Source organism: Stomoxys calcitrans, chromosome 3 (assembly GCF_963082655.1).
Source record: "Stomoxys calcitrans chromosome 3, idStoCalc2.1, whole genome shotgun sequence".
NCBI classification, from domain to species: domain Eukaryota; kingdom Metazoa; phylum Arthropoda; class Insecta; order Diptera; family Muscidae; genus Stomoxys; species Stomoxys calcitrans.
In genome coordinates this window covers 12,171,513-12,194,151 of record NC_081554.1, presented here as the reverse complement: position 1 = coordinate 12,194,151, position 22,639 = coordinate 12,171,513, and the positions used below count along the sequence as shown (strand labels likewise).

The 22,639-nt window shown below is 37.9% G+C and overlaps 1 protein-coding gene and 1 long non-coding RNA gene across 13 annotated transcripts in view; one reads left to right on the top strand and one right to left on the bottom strand.

Moving 5' to 3' along the window:
- LOC106084494 (zinc finger protein 84) overlaps nt 1-22,639 on the top strand; it is a 62,799-nt gene that overhangs the window by 15,362 nt on the left and 24,798 nt on the right. For 5 of the 11 annotated variants that reach the window (XM_013248207.2, XM_013248206.2, XM_013248209.2 and 2 more), the window contains 2 exons: nt 6,721-6,979; nt 21,547-22,116. The exons of 1 other annotated variant lie outside the window; for it this stretch is intronic. In XM_013248207.2, coding sequence (XP_013103661.2) covers nt 6,773-6,979; nt 21,547-22,116 — 777 coding nt within the window. In that variant the 5' untranslated portion in view covers nt 6,721-6,772. Of the gene's footprint in view, nt 1-2,730; nt 2,750-6,720; nt 6,980-21,532; nt 22,117-22,639 lie in introns of those variants that run through there. 5 more of the 11 variants (XM_013248208.2, XM_013248210.2, XM_013248213.2 and 2 more) reach the window with 5 other exon arrangements.
- LOC106084496 (uncharacterized) lies at nt 1,361-3,284 on the bottom strand. Of its 2 annotated transcripts, XR_009397800.1 has the most exons (4): nt 3,104-3,284; nt 2,265-3,008; nt 1,711-2,200; nt 1,361-1,507 (listed from the first exon to the last, which is right to left on the bottom strand). It is a non-coding gene; the product is annotated as an uncharacterized LOC106084496 (long non-coding RNA). The 2 variants fall into 2 exon arrangements; XR_001220822.2 differs by lacking the exon at nt 1,361-1,507 and having other exon boundaries at nt 1,647-2,200.

The following is a 22,639-nucleotide window of genomic DNA, read 5'->3' as shown; positions in this document are numbered from 1 at the left end:
TCGTCATTTCGCTATCCAAATTGTGGATCTATTCATGTAGTTTGTATCGATGTATAAGTTTAGTGAAGAGCTCCCTTCTCTCCCTCTCTCTCTCTTCTATACAACAAAACATCTGTGTGTTTTGGCTTTTTGCTATTTATTTAGCAATTATGAAGTGCACTCTAATTAAAATGAAACCAAAATGACGATATACAAGTACAATAGCAACTGCAACAAGAACAACGATGAATTTTGTTAAAACAAAAACGCTAATGAATAAACGCAAAAGAGTGAAAAATTAATATAACATGTCTGTGTCAGTTTGCCGTCATCCATGTGTATGTGTGGATGGGGGGCAAATATTATACTCTTTCTCTCTGGTTTTGTGGTGAGATTTGTTTTTTTTATTTTTATTTTCGAAAACATTTATCACCACTCTCTGAGCAATTAAGCGAAACGTATAGTAATAAATGTTGTTGAGACGTTGAATTAATGAGAAGGATGAATAAAGGTGAGGTAAGTCTCGAAAAAATTAGAGTTGCCAAAATGTTTGAGCAAATGAGGTTTGATTATTTGAAGGCTATAAACGTAGGTCCGCTACTTTGACATGCATTGACTTTGTATTTTGTAATATGATGAGTGTCAAAATATTGTGGGTACAAAAACAACAAAGCAATTAAGCGAAACGTATAGTAATAAATGTTGTTGGGACGTTTAATTAATGAGAAGGATGAAGAAAGGTGAGGAGGGCGTCAAAAAATTAGAGTTGCCAAAATATTTGAGCGAAATGAGGTTTGATTATGTGAAGGATATAAATGCAGGTTCGTTACTTTGACATGCATTGACTTCGTATATTGTAATAAGATGAGTTTCAAAATCTGTGGTCACAAAAACAACAAAGTAATGTAATGTTTCTATAAGGTTAAGTATAATCATAAATGGCAAAAACAATTTCCTTAATAATCGAAGTTGATTAAAAACGAAATATTCGATCAAAGTCCAAAAACTTGAAAAATTTGCTGAGCATAAATTGAGGTAACACTTTGCCAAAGATCTGGGGAGTAAAGAAGACCATTCCATTCTAGCATTGGCTTCTTTGGTGCAAATTTTACTTGATCTTTAAGCTGCCACTAGACTATAAGACATATGAGCAGTCACATTCTGCATTAATAAGACTTGTCTTATGTACATCGAATATGAATAGATCGCGTTCTAATCGGCATGTATTGTATTTTTTTTTATAGAAATGTATCTACATGAATAACCATTGATATAAAAGCTCGATTTAATCGTAAAGTTGCATATTTATTCCAAAATCCATTTGTTTTATTACATTTTTCATACGTACCAAACGATGTATACAACTTTCAGAGTTGCTGTTTTGAAATTACATATGCCATGTCTTATCGTCTAATGGCAGATTTAGTTTACGAATCAGTCCGTAGACCATATAGTTCTTCCTCTGCCTCCCATTCTAGCATTGGCTTCTTTGGTGCAAATTTTACTTGATCTTTAAGCTGCCATTAGACTATAAGACATATGAGAAGTTACATTCTGTATTAATAAGACTTGTCTTATATACATCGAATATGAATAGATCGCGCTCTAATCGGCATGTATTGTATTTTTTTTATTAGAAATGTAGAACCGTTGAAATAAAAGCTCGATTTATTCGAAAAGTTGCATATTTATTCCAAAATCCATTTGTTTTATTAAATTGTTCATACGTACCAAACGATGTATATAACTTTCAGAGTTGCTGTTTTGAAATTACATATGGCATGTCTTATCGTCTAAAGGCAGATTTAGTTTACGAATCAGTCCGTAGACCACATAGTTCTTCCTCTGCCTCATATTGATGTAGAGGCTTTAATTCCCTTCTCTGACGAAAGTTATGTTTAAGACTCTTAGTTATGGGCACGAGTATCTGTATGTCGATTCAAATACTGCCGGACGAGTGTACGATGTTTCAGGAACAGATGTGCCATTAGGATAGCTACAATCGAAATTCTGGAGAAATTCCTGATTTATGTGGACAGAATGGTGGCGCGAGGGCTTAAGTTCGATGTCAGTGAGGTCGAAAGGACCTAAATCAAAAATCAGGCAATATTTTCATATGGCTCCTTTATAGATCGATCAGCCCCAATTCGTTGAATTGTAGCACTTTCAGATTTCGATTCGTTCGAAAATCGTGGTGGTAACTCCTCTCTTGGGGAAAATCCTAAATTTTTTCTCGTATAAAATTCATGAAGCATTTTGAATTTGTCTGAGGACAGTATTGTTACCTTTTCACATTTATGCCTCCCTTCATTCTGAGCTTTTACTTGGCATTGTTTGCATCATATGGTTGGTTATATTTGGTTTGTTTGTATCTTCTGGCTTTCTAGAGCGCATTTTCCAAAACAAGAACAACAACGACAACATTAACTGTTAACAAAGGCAGCAGAGTGAGTGTGCATGTGCGCACATATATATGAATGCATTCGTGTCGGCGACATCACTAACAGCAGCAGCAGTAAATGTATCTAAAAAACGTCTCACGATTTTGTGATTTTCTAGTGGGGGAACCGGACTCGTACAACACAGAAAAGCAAACGTTGCTCCATACACTCATACATTCACATGTGCAGATCGCACATCAGCGCAGCAGCAATGTCTGTGTGCAAGTTGTTAATTCAAGTTTGTTGAATTGTGTGTGATTGAATGGATGGTTGGACGGATGAGAATGTTGGGGCTATGGTCTATGCTGTGTGTTGTATGGCGGATGGAGGTAGGGTTTGTTTTTACTTTTTCTTGTTCTTCTACTTCTGCTTCTCCTTTTTATGTTGCACTTTACTTTAGCTTTAGGCGGCGGCAATGGCCGGAGTGAAACGAAAATTGACTGGCATTTTTTTGTTGCTTCTTTCCCTTTGGATTTTCCTTCTTGTTTTTGGATTTTTTTTTTGCTGGTGTTTATGCACACCATTGGATGTATGTAGATGAATATACAACAGTTCTTCTGTTGGCATGGTGATGGGGCTACAAAGTAACTGCAGAATAAGAAGAAGCATTGGCATGAGTTAAAAAGATATCGGAAGAGCAGCGAAAAAGTAGAAGGAGAAAAAGTTGAAGTAAATGTACTAACATTGTATACGGCCGGTCGGGCCGAAGGGGCGTCTTGGCAAACGACGACGGCCTCGATGTGGCGGGTACACTTTGCAGCATAAAAATCAATAGGAAGTAATATTGTTCTTCTTCTCATCTGTTTCTCCACTGCTTTGTTGCAACTTTTCTTTTTTTTTCTTTTGACTTTAATCTTGTGGTTGATTTACTGTAGCCAGTCGATTGTCCATGCACGGAAGAGAGAGAGAAAGAGAGTATTGAGCGCAAAAATGTCAAAGTAAAGAGAAATTGCCATTTAACATAGAACTTTTTTTGTAGAGCTTCAATTTAAAAGTAATAACTTTTCATTTAAGTTTGATTTGCACAGTGGTGTTTAAAACTATTCGTCAAGATAATTCGACTAGCTGTGTGCATGGCTTGTGTGATTTTAGATCAATGAACGGCATGCCACAGAGTTTTGCATGGGTGAGTACCTCATAAATGTCGCCAGCATTAGTGAGGTATTCCCTCCAAGACTCAAACCCTGGGGTGCAGCGTCATAGACGGACATCTCAACCTCTGCAATACAGTGGCCTTCATGCAACAATATGTCTTACTTCCACACTGGGTTGTACCTTTTATAAGAATATGGCCACAAAGTCAGCCATTATCATGCCTCCACATACTCATGGTTTCTGGTTCAGAACATTCTGCCATCACAAAACTGCCGTAACATCAATGGTGGAGATTTATTTGCTAAAATAGCACCATATTCAGAATATTAGCTGTATTAGCCTACTGTATTAACCTCATTGGTTGTTTCTTCCAAGAGTTAACCTTTAAAAATTCATTTGATCCTTCCCAGCACTTTTAATTGAAAATAAAGAACAGCTCGCCCTCTAAACGAACTAGTTCAAAGAGAGGTAACTTTAATATCTGACACCTACAAGGTTTGAAATAGAAGAGATTCTATTCTGGAATATTCCAGCAGCCTACTAAGACAGCCGGTATGAAGAAAATTGCTGCGCCAGTTTTAAGTTTTGAGATCCTTCTAATGGAGTTTTATATTGATGAGCATTTTTCCCCTCATAATGTGGATAACTATGCACTATGACCATGCACATTAATATTGAGAGACACTTGTCCTTAAGGCCAGCTAATTTCTTCGTCTTAAGTATACCCTGTTTTTTTTTACCTTGGAAAAGTATTTTCCGAGAATAAATGGAAAAATAGTTGAACATGCAATCTTATATGAAGGGGAAACTTTACTGAGTTTCTCTAGGCAAATTTATACAAAGTAAAGTTATGAAATTTGGGACAGAGTTGTGTTAGGCCCTTCGACATTCTTCTTCAATTTGTCCTAGATCGGTCCAGATTTGGATATAGCTGCCATATATGCCGATCTCTCGATTTAAGGTCTTGCGCCCATAAAAAGCTCATTTATTGTCCGATTTTCCCAACATTTGGGACATTGAGTTGTGTTAGGCCTTTCGACATCCTTCTTCAATTTGGCCCAGATCGGTCCAGAATTGGATATAGCTGCTATATAGACCGATCTCTCGATTTAAGGCTTTGGACCCATAAAAGGCGCATTTATTGTCCGATGACGCTGGTAAAGTTAAGCCCCTTGATATATTTCTGCAATTTGGCCTAGATCGATCAAGATTTGCATATAGCTGCCATATAGACCGATCTCTCGATTTAAGATTTTGGTGCCATTTATTGTCTGATGTCGCCGAAATTTGGGACTGAAATTAGGCTCTTCGACATTTTTCTGCAACTTGGCCCAAATCGGTCCAGATTTGGATATAGCTGCCATATAGACCGATAACTTTCATTAAAGTCTTGGCCCATTAAAGGCGCATTTGCAATCCGATTTCACTGAAATTTGATACAGCGACTTATATTAGGCTTTTCGACATCCATGTCGTACATGGTTCAGATCGGTTAATTTTTAGATATAGCTACTAAAAAGATCAATTTTTGTTATACAATAGAACAATGGCTTGTACTTATTGGTATTTATGAATTTTTCACCGGATTTTAACGAAAGGTGGTTTACGCATATACCCGAGGTGGTGGGTATCCAAAGTTCGGCCCGGCCCAACTTAACGTCTTTTTACTTGTTTATGGTGTATTTGTAACATATCGAAATATTGATCGGATTCTCAACAAAGTATATATTCTCGATTGTCTTGACATTCTAAGTCGATTTGGCCATGTCCGTCCGTTTGTCGAAAGCACGCTAACTTTCGAAGAAATAAAGCTAGCTATGCACCGTTGCGCAGTTTTTAGCATGCACGCCTATGACGCCGAACGCCTGGGTTCAAATCCCGACGTGAACATCAGAAAATTTTTCAGCGTTGGTTATCCCCTTACTAATGTTGGCTATATTTGTAAGGTATCCTGCCATGTTAAAACTTCTCTTCAAAGTGGTGTCACTATGCGGCACATTCAAATTTGCCCATGAACATTCCATTAAAGGAACAGGCACAAACAGGACATTTGATAAGGGGCCTCCTTTATATAGCCGAGTACGAACGACGTGCCGCAGTGCGACTCTTTGGGGAGATGTTTTTACATACATAGCTGCCATAACATTTTTTCAAATGGCATAGTTTCTCACAAATGTTGTCAGCATTCGGAGGGGATAACCACCGCTGAAAATATTTTCTGATGTTCTCGCCAGGACTCGAACCCTGGCTTTCAGCGTAATAGGCAGACATGCTAACCTTTGGTCCCTTATCAGTGAGCTTAAACTTTAATCGGATTGCTATGAGAGATGTTTGCCCCTGGTCCTTAATGGAATGTTCATGGGAAATTTACTTTAGTACTTCCTACTAGTGTAGGTGGGTTGGGATTATGCATGAGCCAAATCGGTCCATGTTTTGATATAGCTGTCATATAAACCGATTTTAGATTTTGACTTTTTGAGCATCAGAAGGCACAATTCTTATTCGTTTTAGCAGAAGTTCTGTATGAGTTGTTTTGTTTGCCCCTGTTCCTTAGTGGAATGTTCAGGGGCACACATCTGCTAAGTATGGTCCAAATTCGTTCATTACCTGTTACAGCTGCCATATAAACCGATCTAAGATCTTGACTTTTTGAGCCTCTGGTGGGCGCATTTCTTATGATAGTTGACTAAAATTTTGCCAAATTTGAACTGAATCAGTCCATAACCTGCTATAGCTCCCATATAAAACGATCTTCCGATTTTACTTCTTGACCCCTATTGGGCGCAATTCTTATCCGATTCTTGCACAATGACGTCTACTATGGTCTGCAAACCAAGTATGGTACGAATCGGTCCATAAACTGATATAACCCCAATAGCATTGCAATTTGTATCCACTATTCTTTTGTTTGCCTTTAAATAGAAACCGGGCAAAGAAATTGACATACGCGATCCATGGTGGAGGGTATAAAAGATTTGCACGCTTTTACTTGTTTAGTTTCACATTTTTAGCCAGAAAGCATGAAAACTTATTGCAGAACAAAAGTATACCACTTTGCACTATGCTAAACTTGCTAAAATGACTAGAACTTTGAGACTTCATCTTCACTCTCATTACAATTTTATAAGAATTTCCTAGTTTATTTTTTTTATCCACCCGACTAATCCTTGCTTGCCATATTGTTTTTTTTTTTCTCTATTTCTAGTTAATAAAAACAATGTTGCTAACAACATTGGTTGTTTGTTGCCTAACAAAAAATGAATGCTACTGATCATGCCATAGCTCCTGGAGAGTCAACGGCAACAGCAGCAGCACATTTGGCAGCAATTATAGCAAATACAGCGCATGCGAATGGATATGATCATCATCAGCGGCATCAACAACACAACAATCGACCTTCACCGCTCCAACAAGCACACAATCACCATCATCATCCCGCCGTTGCTCATTCACAATTGAACGAGGTAAATTTAAATTTGATTTGATACCATAATCTTAACAGTGATGTCCTCCTCTTTCTGTCTTGTGTTTCTTCTACATATTGTATTCCTTAATTCATTCTGATAATCATTATCATTTAACTCCATTACGTGTCTCGAATATTCATTCAGTCGAAGTTATCGGCGTGTTTGTACATACATACCTACATACATTGATCTATTCCCCACTATAGTTATTTAGATCGCGAAGTCTACATTGCATTATTCATGTGTGTCTTGTGTATTTTTTTGAAGTGAAGTATAATAAATAACAATAAGTAAAGAAAGTAAATAACTTGTGAATACTACATATTTAAATACAGTGGCAACAACAAAAGTCGAAATTCTTTTTAAATTAAATTTTTTGTACCGTTAAAAAAAACTCTTCAAGGCATAGAAAAAATGAACAATCAGCAAGTGGCAAGCCGACATGTTTAAGGCATTATAGCAGTTTTTTTCAGTTTTGTGTAAAGTAGGACAAATGCTTACATGTGTGCTACATCATAAATATACAAAAACTGAAATTGAAATTTTGGTTTGTATGGGAAATATGCCAATTTATGCCCCTACCTGGTTGGTTCTTCACGCACCATATTACACCCAAATCGGGCATCAATTACTGTTTCTACCCGCTCAAGAAGTCAATTCAGGAATCGGTTTAAATAGGGTTATATATTTATATTTATGGACCTATTTGGGCGGGATCGGTTGTGGGCTGAATCGAGACTTCTAGTTGCTGAAGTAAAATTGAAAGGTCAGTTTATATGTTGGCTATATCTATTTTGTGGACCTATCAGTGCCTGACTTGGTTTGGAATTTGAAATACATAAACCTACATCACTTATAAAATTTCTCCCAAATTTTGTAATTCTATTGCTGAATTTCATTCCACTTGCAATCCCAACTTTCCAAAAATTTCATTTAGATATCTTCATTCGTTCGACCGCTATCGTGATTTCGACAAACGAACCATCGCAACCAACATCGTACAAACATCCATATACGATACAATATCAATGTCATTCAGAAGAGAAGGAGTTAAGTTTAAAAAGTGCCGGAATCCCACAGCTTTGAGAACTTGCAATTAGAGTCCAAACAAATTATTCGCAAATGATTTAGTCCCAGAGTGAATTATTGGCATTGTCCTCAAACAACGAGTCGTAGCTGACCCAATCAAAACCCCTCGACAAGTCAAGAACCAAGTCGACATCAAGAACTGAGGGGAATATGCTACACTACGGCTTGGTTGAGTTCTCGGCTAATATGTTATGTGTGGTGATGATGTGCAAAGCAGTGCATATGCAATGCAATTTACAATGTCCATGCTGATTTTCAGCACTGAAGAGAAATCACAAAGTTAATTTTTCAGACATTGGGAACTTGGGCAGCCATATGGCATACGAGCTTATGCATTGGGCTCAATCACCTTGTTAACATAATCCGCGATAAATTGGTAGTGTGAAGAATGGCACTCCTTCTCGCCTTTCGCTCCCGGAATGTTCAATAAATTACATTTGAACAACATCTCTTTAGATTTCATTGTCGCCATTAGTGGCGTTTTGACAACTGCAACCACCCATAAGTTAAGGACATACATAATCACCATCAGAACGGTCTAATCGTATGTTCAAAGATGGTGGCTTTATTCATTTGGAAGTATTACCATACTCAATACCTCAATAAGGTGGCAACACTGATTTTAGTTTTCGCAACAATTCACAATAGGTACAATAGCGGCATATTTAGGGGTTGGCACTGTGTGGATGAAATGAATAGCGGAGCATGATTTTATACCCATTCTTGGTTTACACGTGCAGGGCAGGATTCACTGAATAAGGTTAAGCCAAGCGATCAGCCGATATACTATTTTTTTAATTTTTGGCTGTACTTGGCATTGAGGATGTGAACTTTACATTCTTTCTTTGTTTACGTTTTCTCTTATTTAATGATATTTTCAATCGGCAGATTTGACATCCTTAATGATATTCATGGTGCCTATCCACTTTATAATTGAGCAAGTGACCTAACCTTCTATTAGTAAATCCTGGTGCCAAGGCTTGTTTGTACGTCCGTGGTCTACGACCGAAATGTTTGCGTGTCCAAGGCTCCAAAGCTGTTTACAAAATATTTTCTCGATGAGTCTCATTTACTTTGACGCCAGGTTTGATGAAAGCGGTTGGAGAACGGCCTTCAGTGATCACAGCTAGCTGCCCATACCTTCAATTGAGATGGAAAATTACTTGGCGTGGCCTTAATATTCGGAAATTCCCCACGTTGGTGCAAGCGCAGCAACTCATTTGTTCTTTCGAGTCTAACTTTGCTCTTTCGAGACTTACTTTTTGCTTTCGTGTGCTTTTTGAAACCTGTAAGGCTATACCTTGAGCTCGGTGTTTAATATGTGTTGCATCCTTTAAAGGAATATTTTAAAATCTTTACACATTTGATTTTCAATATGCCAAACCATCACTGGAGCACCATCATGGCGTTTGGCAACACTACCAATATCATAACGATTTATGGTGCGATACCCAAACATTTTGTTCACTTTGATGTGTTTGAGTTTTGCTGTCATTGATAGTTTGACAGAAATACCAGTGTGGACTTAGTAACACTTCTTACCAGCTATTCCGTATACAATGAAGTTCTCTAGCTCGATTATTCTTGACAATATAAACTAGCTTTTTATTTATGAGTTTTTTACCATTCCAACATCTCCGATTTAGCCTCGAATGTGCAATAGACCCACACCTATGCCCTTTGCCTCTTTTAAGAAATAAACAAATATTAGCCTTTTTATATGTACCTATCAATAGCGCTTCCAATTCTTTCCGCACTAATAGCTACTATCGATGACTCTTGGCTCGATAACACCCAGATAATGTAAACTAGCTGGTCTATAGTTTTTCCAATATTTAATTAACACTCTGCCATTTATATACTCTAAAAGCCAACAACACTACTAAATAATGGGGTTTTCGAAAGTGTCATTAGAAAAAGAGAGGAGTGTATTTGTCTATACATGTGTAGGTATGTACAAATATGGATAGACGTGGGAAATGGGAACGGGGGTAAGTAAAGAAAAATAGGAATAAAGGGAATGGGGAAACATAGTAGTAATAATAAAAGCCGTTGATGATTTTTACTGCGGACAAACACTTCTATAAAGAAATTTAAATCGATTAACTTGTGTTATGAATAGGAAAAGGGGTGTGGAAATTGCGTGAGTTCAGAGGATACATAAAGGAGAATGAGGTTGGTCCATTTTTAACCCGACACCCTTCCGCCCACCATCTCTACAACCTCCTCTCATAAACAAACACTAGCTCAGACAAGTATACAATAAACACATATATTTATAAACATGTATGTATGTATGTATATATGGATACGTATTTATAAGGAAATATAATACGAATGGGATTAAAACAAATGCGTCTGAACCAACAACTTTGTTGGGTGGGTGCCCATTTCCTTCGTCACTTTTAATAAAGCCTTAAAGGGGTTACTAAGGGATTTCTAAGGACATATTTGCTATTATGTATACAACAATTAAAATACAACTGCACAGTGGTTTAAAAAAATACATTAAATATCGTTGAACTTCATAATAGGCTCACAGATGTTTGGTACTATATAGGCATTTCAGGCCGTAGGCCGTGGGAGAATAGATAGAGAACAGAATCAGGTCATACAATCGTGGTATAATCGAGGCGACGTTAGGGAAGTACCTGAATGGAATGGAGGTGTAGTGTAAAGCACTACTGCCATCGGCACGGGTTTGGTATTACCATCTGGAAGTCTATGCTACACGGATAGATAAAAGTTAGACGACAGACTGGACCTGGGGACCAGCGTTACCGTTGTGCCACTTTAGTATCAAATTTGACACTTTTTTTGGACGATGCCACTAGTGTGTCACTTTTTTATTTTGATACTAAATGCCATACTTTTAACATTTTTGCGCCACTTATCAATCGATTTGTGCCAAGTTTTCAAAAATATAGCGATTATCTATTGTTTGTCGTCCAATAAATCGCATATAAATGTAAATTTTTTTGAATAATTTAAAATTTTTGAGCTGATCGAACGTAACTGGACAAAATTAAAAAAAAAGTTTGTTTATGTTTGTGAAATACACACTTAAGTATTTAAATACCCACCACCGCAACTCGTCAACACATTTATTCTAAATCCTACAAATACATGTTCTGTAGACCTTATATCGAGTTTGCGAAGTTCGCTCGTCCGTCCAAATTTGATTTTGCCTTTTTGGTTCTAAAAAGTCTCGACCAAAAATGTAGGATGGATTTACGGTGGTGGGAATGTAAGATTCTGGTTGACCGAACTTATTTTTTTTTACACCTTTCTACGTTATTTATAAAAAAAAACTGAATTGTTTGTTTTTGTTTTGCACGTTTTATTTTTGTTTTTTTATAAGAATATTGTGCCAAATTCTGGACCAATTTTAAAAATTTGTTTATGCTTTCTGTAAAAAGCTGAAGGTTTATTTATGCATTTTTTTTAATAAAAACGAAAAAAATGCTCCACTTTTCAAAAATCATTGTTAATCTCGTTAGTTTACGGATTATTAAAGAAAACAACCTCTACTCCAATTCAATATAACTTTATTACGTAACAAAGGCCTCTTGCTGCCACTACAGCAAAGCTACTGTTTTAAATGACGACTGCCGAACGACTCCAACAGAGACACATTTTATAGTCTCTCTCTATTCTAATCATTCTGTTCTTGCAGTCAGGGCTTCTATGTAAAATTTAAAAATTCAGTACCAAATGATACAACTCTATATATTCAATTACAAAATTATCGTTTTCTTTAAATTCAATCTTAGACAATCCATAACATATCGCCGCCCTTGATGGATCTAGGGAGACATCAACCACTTGACCTCGGAATAGGGGCCAAGTTGTGAATAGCTCTTCGAATTTGGCCATTTTTTGTCTTCACCTCGGCTACCCGGACCACACCTTTTGCATCTTTGTGAACGCTTACCACCCTACCCAAAAGCCACTGCTTAGGGGGCAAGTTATCTTCTGCAACCAGCACCAGTTCGCCGACCTCTAAATTCTTTTGCTTTTTCGTCCATTTTACCTTTTGTTGAAGCTCGTGTAGGTACTCCATTGACCAACGCTTCCAGAAGTGTTGCTGAATGGCGGACACCCGCAGCCATCTGTCTTTATACGACCATTCTTTGGCATCCAATATTGGCTCTGCAATGCCGGCGATCGGTCCACCTGTTAAAAAATGACCTGGTGTTAACACACTTTCATCATTTGGGTCATTCGACATCGTTGTCAACGGGCGCGAATTCAATATAGCCTCTATTTCGGCTACCACCGTTGATAATTCTTCAAATGTTAAATGAGATTCTCCAAACACACGGTTTAAATGATATTTTGCCGATTTAACAGCCGCCTCCCACAGGCCTCCAAAATGGGGCGACCTAGGAGGTATATGGTGGAACTCAATGTTTTTCGCTATACAGTACGCTGATATTTTATTCTGCACCTGCTGGTCGAAGAATATTTGTCGCATTTCTTTCAGCTCACGCCGTGCACCTACAAAATTGGTCGCATTGTCGCAGAATAGTTGTGCGCACAGACCACGGCGAGCGACAAACCTCTTCAGCGCTGCAATGAATGCTTTAGCTGTTAAGTCAGAGACCACCTCCATGTGTACAGCTTTCGTGCAAAAGCAAATAAAAACAGCCACGTAACTTTTCGTTGTACGGGCACCTCTTAGATTAACTGTTGTTATAAATGGTCCGCAGAAATCCACACCGCTTACAGTGAATGGCCTGGCCACCGAGACTCTGGAGACAGGCAAGTCACCCATCAGCTGGTTACACACTTTAGGCCTGTATCTGAAACAGTGTAGGCAACTTCCAACAACAGATCGTACTAGTTTCCGCGCATGTGGAATCCAAAATCTTTGCCTAAGTAATGCCATAAGAGCCTGTGTACTTGCATGATAATGCGTTCGATGAATGTGACGTACATATGTCTTTACTAGCTTGCTGTCTGTTGGCAATAGTATTTGGTGTTTTGAATCATAAGGGAGATTCGCGTTCGCCAACCGACCACCCACCCTGATCAAAGGCACAGCGTTCTCATTCTCTATAAACAAGCTCAAACTCTTATATTTACTACTTGCTGGCAAGTCTCTCTGCTTGGAGAGTATGGCAAATTCCTCCCGAAAGTAGTGTTGTTGTAAAGCATACACAATGCGCATAAGGCTTTCATCCAACGATTCGCTCTCTGGCTTGAGTTTTCGGAAAGCAAATCTCAAGAGCGTAACAAGTCTAAGTAATTTTTGTACATCGCTGTGTCTTTCCATCCATGAGACAAAAACTGGTTTTTCAGCTTGCACTAGTAAGCTTACCGGGGAGCGCACCCTCTCTTCTTCCACTTCTGATCTTTTTTGTCTTGTCTTATTTACTGGCCAATCACAATAATACTTCAGCAAGAATTGTGGCCCTGTAAACCAAATAGAGTCATGTAGTTCAAATGCATACGCACCTCTTGATATTATGTCGGCTGGATTTAATTTAGATGGAACATGCCTCCAAATTGCCGTTTTACATTGTTCTTGTATAGACGAGACACGGTTGGCAATAAACGTGTTCCAATGAGACGGATGTTCGCTCAGCCAATCGAGGACAATCTCCGAATCAGTCCATAAATAAGTGCCATTAATATCCAAGGGAAAATTAGCTTTTGTTTTGCACACCAATTCGGACAATAACTCAGCCGCTAGCAACTCTAAACGAGGCAAAGATTGGGTCTTCAGCGGCGCCACTCTCGATTTTGCACTCCACAAGCGGACAGTTATTCTACCATCTTCGGCCACGGTGCGAATGTAAATGCAGCAACCATAGGCGCGTTTAGACGCATCCGCAAATCCATGCATTTCCACTCTGCAGAAATTATCTGACAAAACATACCTCGGCACTGCAATATCTTCGACGCCTTTCAGCTTTCCACGATACTCTACCCAATTATTATACATATCTAGCGGCAAAGACTCATCCCAGTTTAACTTCAATATCCACATATCCTGCATGAATATTTTACCCTTTACGATTACGGGGTTAATAAGTCCAAGTGGATCAAACAACTTAGCCAATTCCGACAGGACGATCCTTTTTGTTACTGCCCTTGTGACATCAAACATCGGCCATACGTATCGGAATGTATCTTCAACTGGGGCCCAGACTATTCCAAGGGTCTTTATAATATCGGCTTCATTCACTCGAAGAGTTTTTTCCTTTTCCAAAGATCCCAAACTTTCTAAAAAACGTGTGCTGTTCGAGTACCATTTTCTCAAGCTTAGCTGGGCAGTACCCACTGCTGATGTTAATTGGTGATACAATTCGAATATTTCTTTTTCCTTGTTAGTGCCGCTAATCAAGTCATCCATATAAAAGTCGGACATTATTGCTCTAGCCGCCATAGGATATTCTGCGACACAGCTTTCTCCCAGCATGTTTAAGCACCTTGTGGCTAAATATGGGGCTGATGTGGTGCCATAAGTAATTGTCTTTAAGCGATATACCTGTATGGCTTCACTCTCTGGCGGCTGCCACAACACTGCCTGGTAATTCGCATCCTCCTCTGTTACCCACATCTGCCTATACATTTTACAAACATCAGCAGTAATACCATACTTGTAACATCTGAAACGTAGCACTATGGACAGCAAGTCATCTTGTACAACAGGCCCTTTCATCATCACATCGTTCAACGACATTCCACTGCTTGTCTTGGCGCTGCAGTCAAACACCACACGTAATTTTGTACTTGATGATTCTGGTCGCAGCACACACTGGTGGGGCGAGTAATATTTTATGTGCTCGAGCTCGTCTTTCTCCACCACAGTCATGTGGCCTAGGCGTAAGTATTCTTTCATAAAGTCATCATACAACTCCCTAGTTGTTAAATCATTGTTCAATCTACGCCTTAAAGACAAAAAACGACGTTCAGCATTATGAAACGATTCGCCTAATTGGCTAACTTCGTTCTTAAAGGGAATCTTAACCACAAACCGTCCCGTATCATCTCTCTGAGTAGTTTCCAAAAATATTTTTTCACACTCTGCCTCTTCCTCTGTCCAGAACTTTTTCTTATTATTTACTTGTTCCACTTCCCAGAATTTCTCCAATTGCTGGTCGAGCTTAATATCAGCTGACTCACAACTGTTTATCATCAAACTGTGAGAGCGGAACGGAACAGAACATTCTGCTGCCTTTCCAGAAACAATCCATCCTAGTCTTGTCTTTTGAAGCCTTGGTAAATCTGGCTGAAGCATTATACGGCCGACGCACAATAAATCTAAAAAAATTTCAGCGCCTAGCAGCAAGTCAATGCGTCCCGGTGTATTAAAGTCTGGATCAGCAAGTATTATATTCTTTGGAATACTCCAAGACGAAACATCAAAATGCCTGTCTGGTTTTGGGGTCGTTATACGAGGCAACAAAAAGAATCCCAAATTGTATTCAGTCTCGTTTACAGATGATTTCAGTTTTGCTACGGCATACTTTTTGAGTGTTGTGGAAACCTCACCAACCCCAATAGCAGCTAGCTCACAAGGTGACCTCTTCAACAACAATTTTTGAGCTAATTTCTCGCACATCAGATTTATTTGAGAGGCAGAATCTAGAATCGCTCTAGCACGATGGAATCTTCCAAAGCTGTCACTCACCAACACCACTGCAGTAGCTAAAAACACCTCCGGCTCAGCGACAGTGCTCAAAACAGCTGAGCGAGAAGTCGAAGCAGCCACCAAATCATTTAGTTTATCGCTTTGTTGCTGGTGTTGCGCGACAACAACATTCGCAGGCGGTGAAGAAATCTTGTGTAGAAGTTTGTGGTGGGCAGCACCACATTCGCTACATTTCTGCGCTGTGCATACTTTCTGCCAATGGCCTTTCCGTAAGCAAGTAAAACAAACCTTTGACTTTCGCGCTGCTATGTACCGGTTTCGTAATGTCATTCGAAGAAATTCGTTGCATTCAGCTAGGTCATGACTTCCTCCATTGCATATACCACCTGACGACTTGGTAATCGCCAGCGACGATTGTTTATTTTTGCTGTTTTTCTGTGTGTAAGTTGATTTTGATTCTAATGACAAGCCTTTTGACTCACGTGCTTCTAAATTTTGGCAACGCCTACTCAGCACTGCAGAGCATTCTTCCCATGTAGAAATCTTTCGGTAGTCTACGGACTCCTCCCACTTCACTTGTGACTCTTCGTCCAACCTTTCCATTACCAGGTGGATGATCATAGAGTTGGCAATGTTTTTATAGTCACCCAGTGACAACATTGCACTGATGTGTGCGTTGACGGAATCTATGACGTGCCGTAGATGATTTGCTGATGGTTTACTAACCCTTTGTATTGAGAATAGAGCTGAAACGTGCTCTTCGAACATCAAAGACTTCTTGTCGAAGCATTCAGTCAACCGCTTAACAGCCTTCAGGTAATTTTCCTCGGTGACGTCAAAGTCTGCAACCGCTGCCAATGGTCTTGCACCCAAATGCTCTTTCAAAATCAAAAAACGCTCGCAGTCATCAAGGGATTTGTCCTGATCAATTAATTTATTAAAAAGTGAAATAAATTTTGGAAATTCAGAATACTTCCCTTCAAATGTCGGTAATTTGACCTCCCGACGTATTCGAGGGACAGACACCGACGTGGTTGTGTTGAGGAAACTAGTATCAGGAGCTGACGGTCGACGCTTTGACAAGAACGTCATAATCTTGGTCTTCGTCGTAACATAAGTCTCTTCCACTTCGGCAACAACAGCAGCATTTGCAGCAACATCAGCGGTTGGACAAATCTTATCTATACTCGCCTGCACGCTTATACATTGCTTAAAATAAGATTCGAGAATGCCCAGTCTGCATTCAAGCTCTTCTATTGACAACGCCGAACCTTTTTTCACAATGAAATTTTTAATACGGCCAATGTTTCCCTTCGTGCTGGACCTCAACTGCTTCAACTCTGTCATTTTTTGGATGGGATTCTGTGCTAAGTCATCCTCACGCTCGATTTCTGGATCACCAGCCATTATTAATTAAAAAATTTAAAAAAATCTTTTAATTTTCAGTCAAATGCCGTTAGAAAACAAGGGATAATGACGGAATAAAAATTTGCTCTCAGTATCTCTTTGTTTTTCGATCTCCTTATAAAGCGCTTGACAGATATACTGTTGTCGCTCTTTGTTGTGGTCTTACGTTTTCAATCGTTGTACGTAAAGTTTGAAAACAATTGCTACGGCTTGTCACTGTTGGTTAATGTTAACAAAAGCTCGCAGTTCAGCAGTTTGTATGTCGACAATCACTGTTAAGCGTCAGCTCTGTTAAAAACAACAAATTACCCAACAACAGTATTCAACTCAGCCAGCCAATGTTACACCAGTTAGCCATCCAAAGACACAAGCAAGCTCACTGTCGATTTGTTTTCTTTATATAACTCTGTTTTTTGGGACCACTGTCCCGGGTTTCGGCACCAAATGTTAATCTCGTTAGTTTACGGATTATTAAAGAAAACAACCTCTACTCCAATTCAATATAACTTTATTACGTAACAAAGGCCTCTTGCTGCCACTACAGCAAAGCTACTGTTTTAAATGACGACTGCCGAACGACTCCAACAGAGACACATTTTATAGTCTCTCTCTATTCTAATCATTCTGTTCTTGCAGTCAGGGCTTCTATGTAAAATTTAAAAATTCAGTACCAAATGATACAACTCTATATATTCAATTACAAAATTATCGTTTTCTTTAAATTCAATCTTAGACAATCCATAACAATCATAATGCCACTTTTTTTACAAATGACATTTTTTGTGCCACTATTTGAAAATTTCCAACGGTAACGCTGCTAGAGACCTACATTGTGGACTCAGAGACTGAGATATGATTCCGATTGCGTAAACATAAGATCAGGGCGAGGATGTCGGTTGTGAACTTTTTGCGGACAATAAGATGACGGACGGACTTGAAGCATTAGAACATTAACGCCTTCTCTGAAGATGGCACGATCCGCATTATTTGGATGTTGTTATAGTAGTCACAATAGCAGTGAACACAAATCGAAACTCGATGCTCATAATCATCCCGATTTGGCCGTAACGGCTAGAGAACTACCATCAGTAAACTTGGGGATTCCGAAGTCTTTTGAGGCGATGCAGTTCGAGATAAAGGCGTGGGCGAAGAACTGAAATGTGAAACGATCGGAAGGACGACGAATTTTTTTAGTATTATGAGTATGTTCATAGTGACATGAAGTTGGTTAATATCCCCATACTCTTTATCCATCTAACCCAATCTAATAATAGCGAAAAATTCAAAGGTAATTGTAAAATTTTCTAAATGTGCTTCAAATTGACCGATCGGTTTATATGGGAGCTATTTGAAGCAGCTATATCAGATTATGAACCGATTTGAACCATATTTAGCACAGTTGTTGAAACTCAAAATAAAACTTGTGCAACATTTCAGCCAAAACGGTTAGAACTTGTGCACTCAAGAGGCTCAAAAAGGCAAGACCTTAGATCGGTTTTTATGGCAGCTATATCAGGCTATGAACCGACATAGACCATACTTGGCACAGTTATTTTAAATTAAAACAAAACAAGAATTGCGCCATCTAAAGGGTTATGGGGTCTTAGACGAATATTTCGAGGAGTTATAAATGGAGGTTTTATACCCACAACCCATCCTATGGTTCTAGTTCCTTCCGTTGAACCATCCAGATCGCTTTAAAAAGCCCACCAACTTGCGAATGTTCAGATCCGCAAAGTCAGACAGGTTCCCAAAGAAATGAGAACCTAAAGTGGAACTCCTGACTGCTAGTACGGGACACACCCCCAATATATACTGTCAAGGTGCCCTGTATATACTGTCAAGGTGCCCTGTATCCCGAATTTCTGAGCTCCAGCTCAATCTGTAAAGAAAGTACCAAATAGTACCAGTTACCGCACTTAAGTACGTTTTCTTTGGTGCAACCTACGATCATTTTTACCAAATTATTTAATTTTATATGTCACCGTTCACTGTAAACGTAAATAAGTTATTGCGTACTATTTAGTACTTTTTGGTACCAAAATGTACGATTTGAGAAAAAATCATTTAATCACCCAACATACATTTCTTAGTTGTACCTACATACCAAATTTCGGTGAATTTCATACAAATTTTTTATAAATATCAAATTTCAAATAATTTTCTATAAAATCACGTTTTACAAATTCTTACTTTCCCACTTTGGTATGGCCATTGCATTTTCCAAAGGCCGAACAAGTAAATTTTTCGAAATGTCGATCAGAAGAGGATTACTTTGGGTTAGTAGAGTGGAGAATTTTATTGCTTTAGATTTCTATGACAACAATATTTTTTTTTAATAAAATCAAAGTTTTTGAATTTATTTCTCAGTTTTGGCAAAACTCTGTGAAACGTCTACTCGTAAACATCTATGTACATATGTTTATACATATTTAATGGTTTTAGGATTTTGTCTACAATAAAATGGATATTATATTTTCTTAACCACCACCACCCATTGTTTCACTCATCGCTTAATTATGTAGTGTCCTCTACCCTTACAAACATACAAACAATAAACACACTGTGGGTGTCCTTGTGAGAGGGGAGTTTTCCATTAAAAATTACATCATTTTGATTATGTATTTCTGAACAAGTGTTTGTTTGAATATGTTTATTTATTCTGAAGTATTTCCGTTATACCTACACGTACATTTGTATTTATTACTATGTAATAACAAGTCCTTATATAAATATTGTCATATAACACAAACACATTAACATAATCCTTGAAACTATACATATATACATACAGTTTATTTGACACCACACTTTAGATTGAAATTTTTGAGCTTTAAGGATTCCTCAGTATTTTAAATAATTTCTAATAATAATCATAGATTCTAAGGGAAAATTAATCGAGAAAATTGTTGAGTTATCGTTTTTAATTGGGATTGGTAATGACATATGTTTAAATTCCGCAACTTGACTATTGTGAATTAAAATTCAGTATGCACTATTAAAGTGCAGAGATGCCTACTATTTCCTATATTTATACAGGGAAGCTTACACGACCTAATTTTTTTGTCTGAAATTTTTTTTATTCATTCAAATGACAAATATGTGGGGAAGTAAACTTATAAGTCGATTATGGATTGCAACTCGACTATAGTTGAGTTGCCAGGAGACAAAACCAAGAAGTAAAAATTTTTTGTCAATATTAGTATATTTAAAGTTCAGCTACCAAGAAATTTGTAAAAAGTACGTAACTCAATACAAAAATGAAAATTTCTATAACAAATTTGGTCGTTGGCAACGCAATTGAAGTTGGGTTGCCATCCATAATCGGCCCATTAATTTCAGAATCTATTCATTTTAACTCGATATGACCATCTTCTGCCTTGACTATTATTCTGAGTCAATCAAAAAACGAGTTGCAAGCTGCATCGGCGGTCACAGCTTACTTCGGGTGGCCCTTCGAAAGTTTAATTCTCTGCATGCGCTCGGTTAACTAAGCAAAATCATTTTGGAAGTTTACGAATTGCTCAATTGGAAAGTTTTTCTCATCGGAGAACACGATTTTCGGAAATATACCACATTCACCACGAATCTTTGAGTCTAACCATATTTGTAAATTCGTATGCTTTTGGGAACTTGTAGGCTTTACTTTGAACCCGCTTTTCAATGTATGTTGCATCCTTTCACGGATTTTTTTCAGATTTTAAGCTATTTGATTCAGTTGAATTGGAGCCTTCATTATATCCAAATGTGGACCGATCTGGGACCTATATCGGACTATATCAAGATATAGTCCGATATAGGTCATTTTCGAACTTAACCTGCTTATAGACAAAAAAAAAAAAAGAATCTGTGCAAAGTTTCAGTTCAATATCTCTATTCTTAAAGACTGTAGCGAGATTTCAACAGACAGAAGGACAGACATGGCTAGATCGTCTTAGATTTTTACGCTGATCAAGAATATATATACTTTATAGGGTCGGAAATGAATATTTCGATGTGTTGCAAACGGAATGACAAAATGAATATACCCCCATCCTTCGGTGGTGGGTATAAAAATATTGTCACTGTATATGTAAATGAAGATATTTCATAAATATTCTATACCCCAAAATATTCCCTTCATTTATGTTAATTTATAGTCCTACTTCTGCAATATATACATGCTATCTCTTTTACTACTTTGATCGTCCATTTGCAATTCACATACATACTACCACAGCATCAGAAACATTGAAAATATACCCACTCGCACTTTTCACTCACTAATTATTTATATGTGAATTCTAACACAATTGTGTGCATTATTTGGAGAAAAGCATTTGTTTATAAATGTATGTTGTTTTTATGTTTGTTGGTGGTTACAACATTGTTAAAAGATCCTGTTAAGGATTCACTTAATTTTTTTTTGTAACATGTGAAAAGCCAAAAATGATGCACTCAAATTTAAAAAGAAAAATGTTTACAGTCGTGCGGCAACACTACTTCCGAAGATAGCGTTACTTTGCTCCATTCATCGATAACAACACAACATCGATATATACCCCTCTCAGATACCTCATCGATTGTTGATATTTCTAACGGTAATCATCTTATTAGGAATTTTGGTGCTGGCAATGCTTATGACGATATTGTTTCCCAAAAGTTGGTAATCATGTCTTCAACGGCTGTTTCTTCGTCTTCGACGTCGGCAGCATCCACAACTGCCAGTAATACAAGTTCAACATTAGTGATGGCAACGACAGAAGCTGCAGCCGCAGCGGTTGAATCGTCTGTTTCTGGTATTGTTGCTAATAATAATAATGCTATTACAGCCACAGCTATTGCATCTGGCGCAACAGCGCAGGTTTCTAATGAACAACACCAACCTCAGCCACACCAAAACCAACAACAGCACCATCAACAACAACATATTGTCAATCAAACGTCTACAAATGCGGCTTTATTGGTTACAACTTCAGGTTCAACACCAACGGCGGCTACCAATCCACCACAGTCTCAGACCACGGCTACAATTTTAGCCAATAATCCTCAAAATGTAAGATATATGTGTGTGTAATGTTTATTAATTATATATTTCTATAAATGTCATTAAGTGGATGATATGGTCTTGCAAAAACATCATATTCACCATAAACAAAATCCACTTTTCAAAAAACCATTGTGTGTTGTTTCTTCTATTCTTGATTGGCAATAAAAATTGAATTAAAACGCATTTTAATTGAGAACTGCAATGTTTGTTGCGAATTTAAAATGCATTTTATATGGAACATCCCTTCATTTATTTTTTTGAGCAAATATCAGTTTTATAAATTATGAGACAAGTGTTATGAAGACTATAATTGACAATGCAAGCGACACTTGTGAGGTATTAAGCCAGATTAAAACTTCCCCTCAAAAAGGTATCGCCCTGCGCCACGCTGTTTTATACTTGAATAGGACAGCACTGATTGATATGTGAGTACTTTGTCCACTGTTCCTTGTTCGTGGCGAAATTTGCAGTAAAGTGTAATAAAAATTTGTAAATATGTTGAATTCTAAATTTTAACCTCTTATGTAGG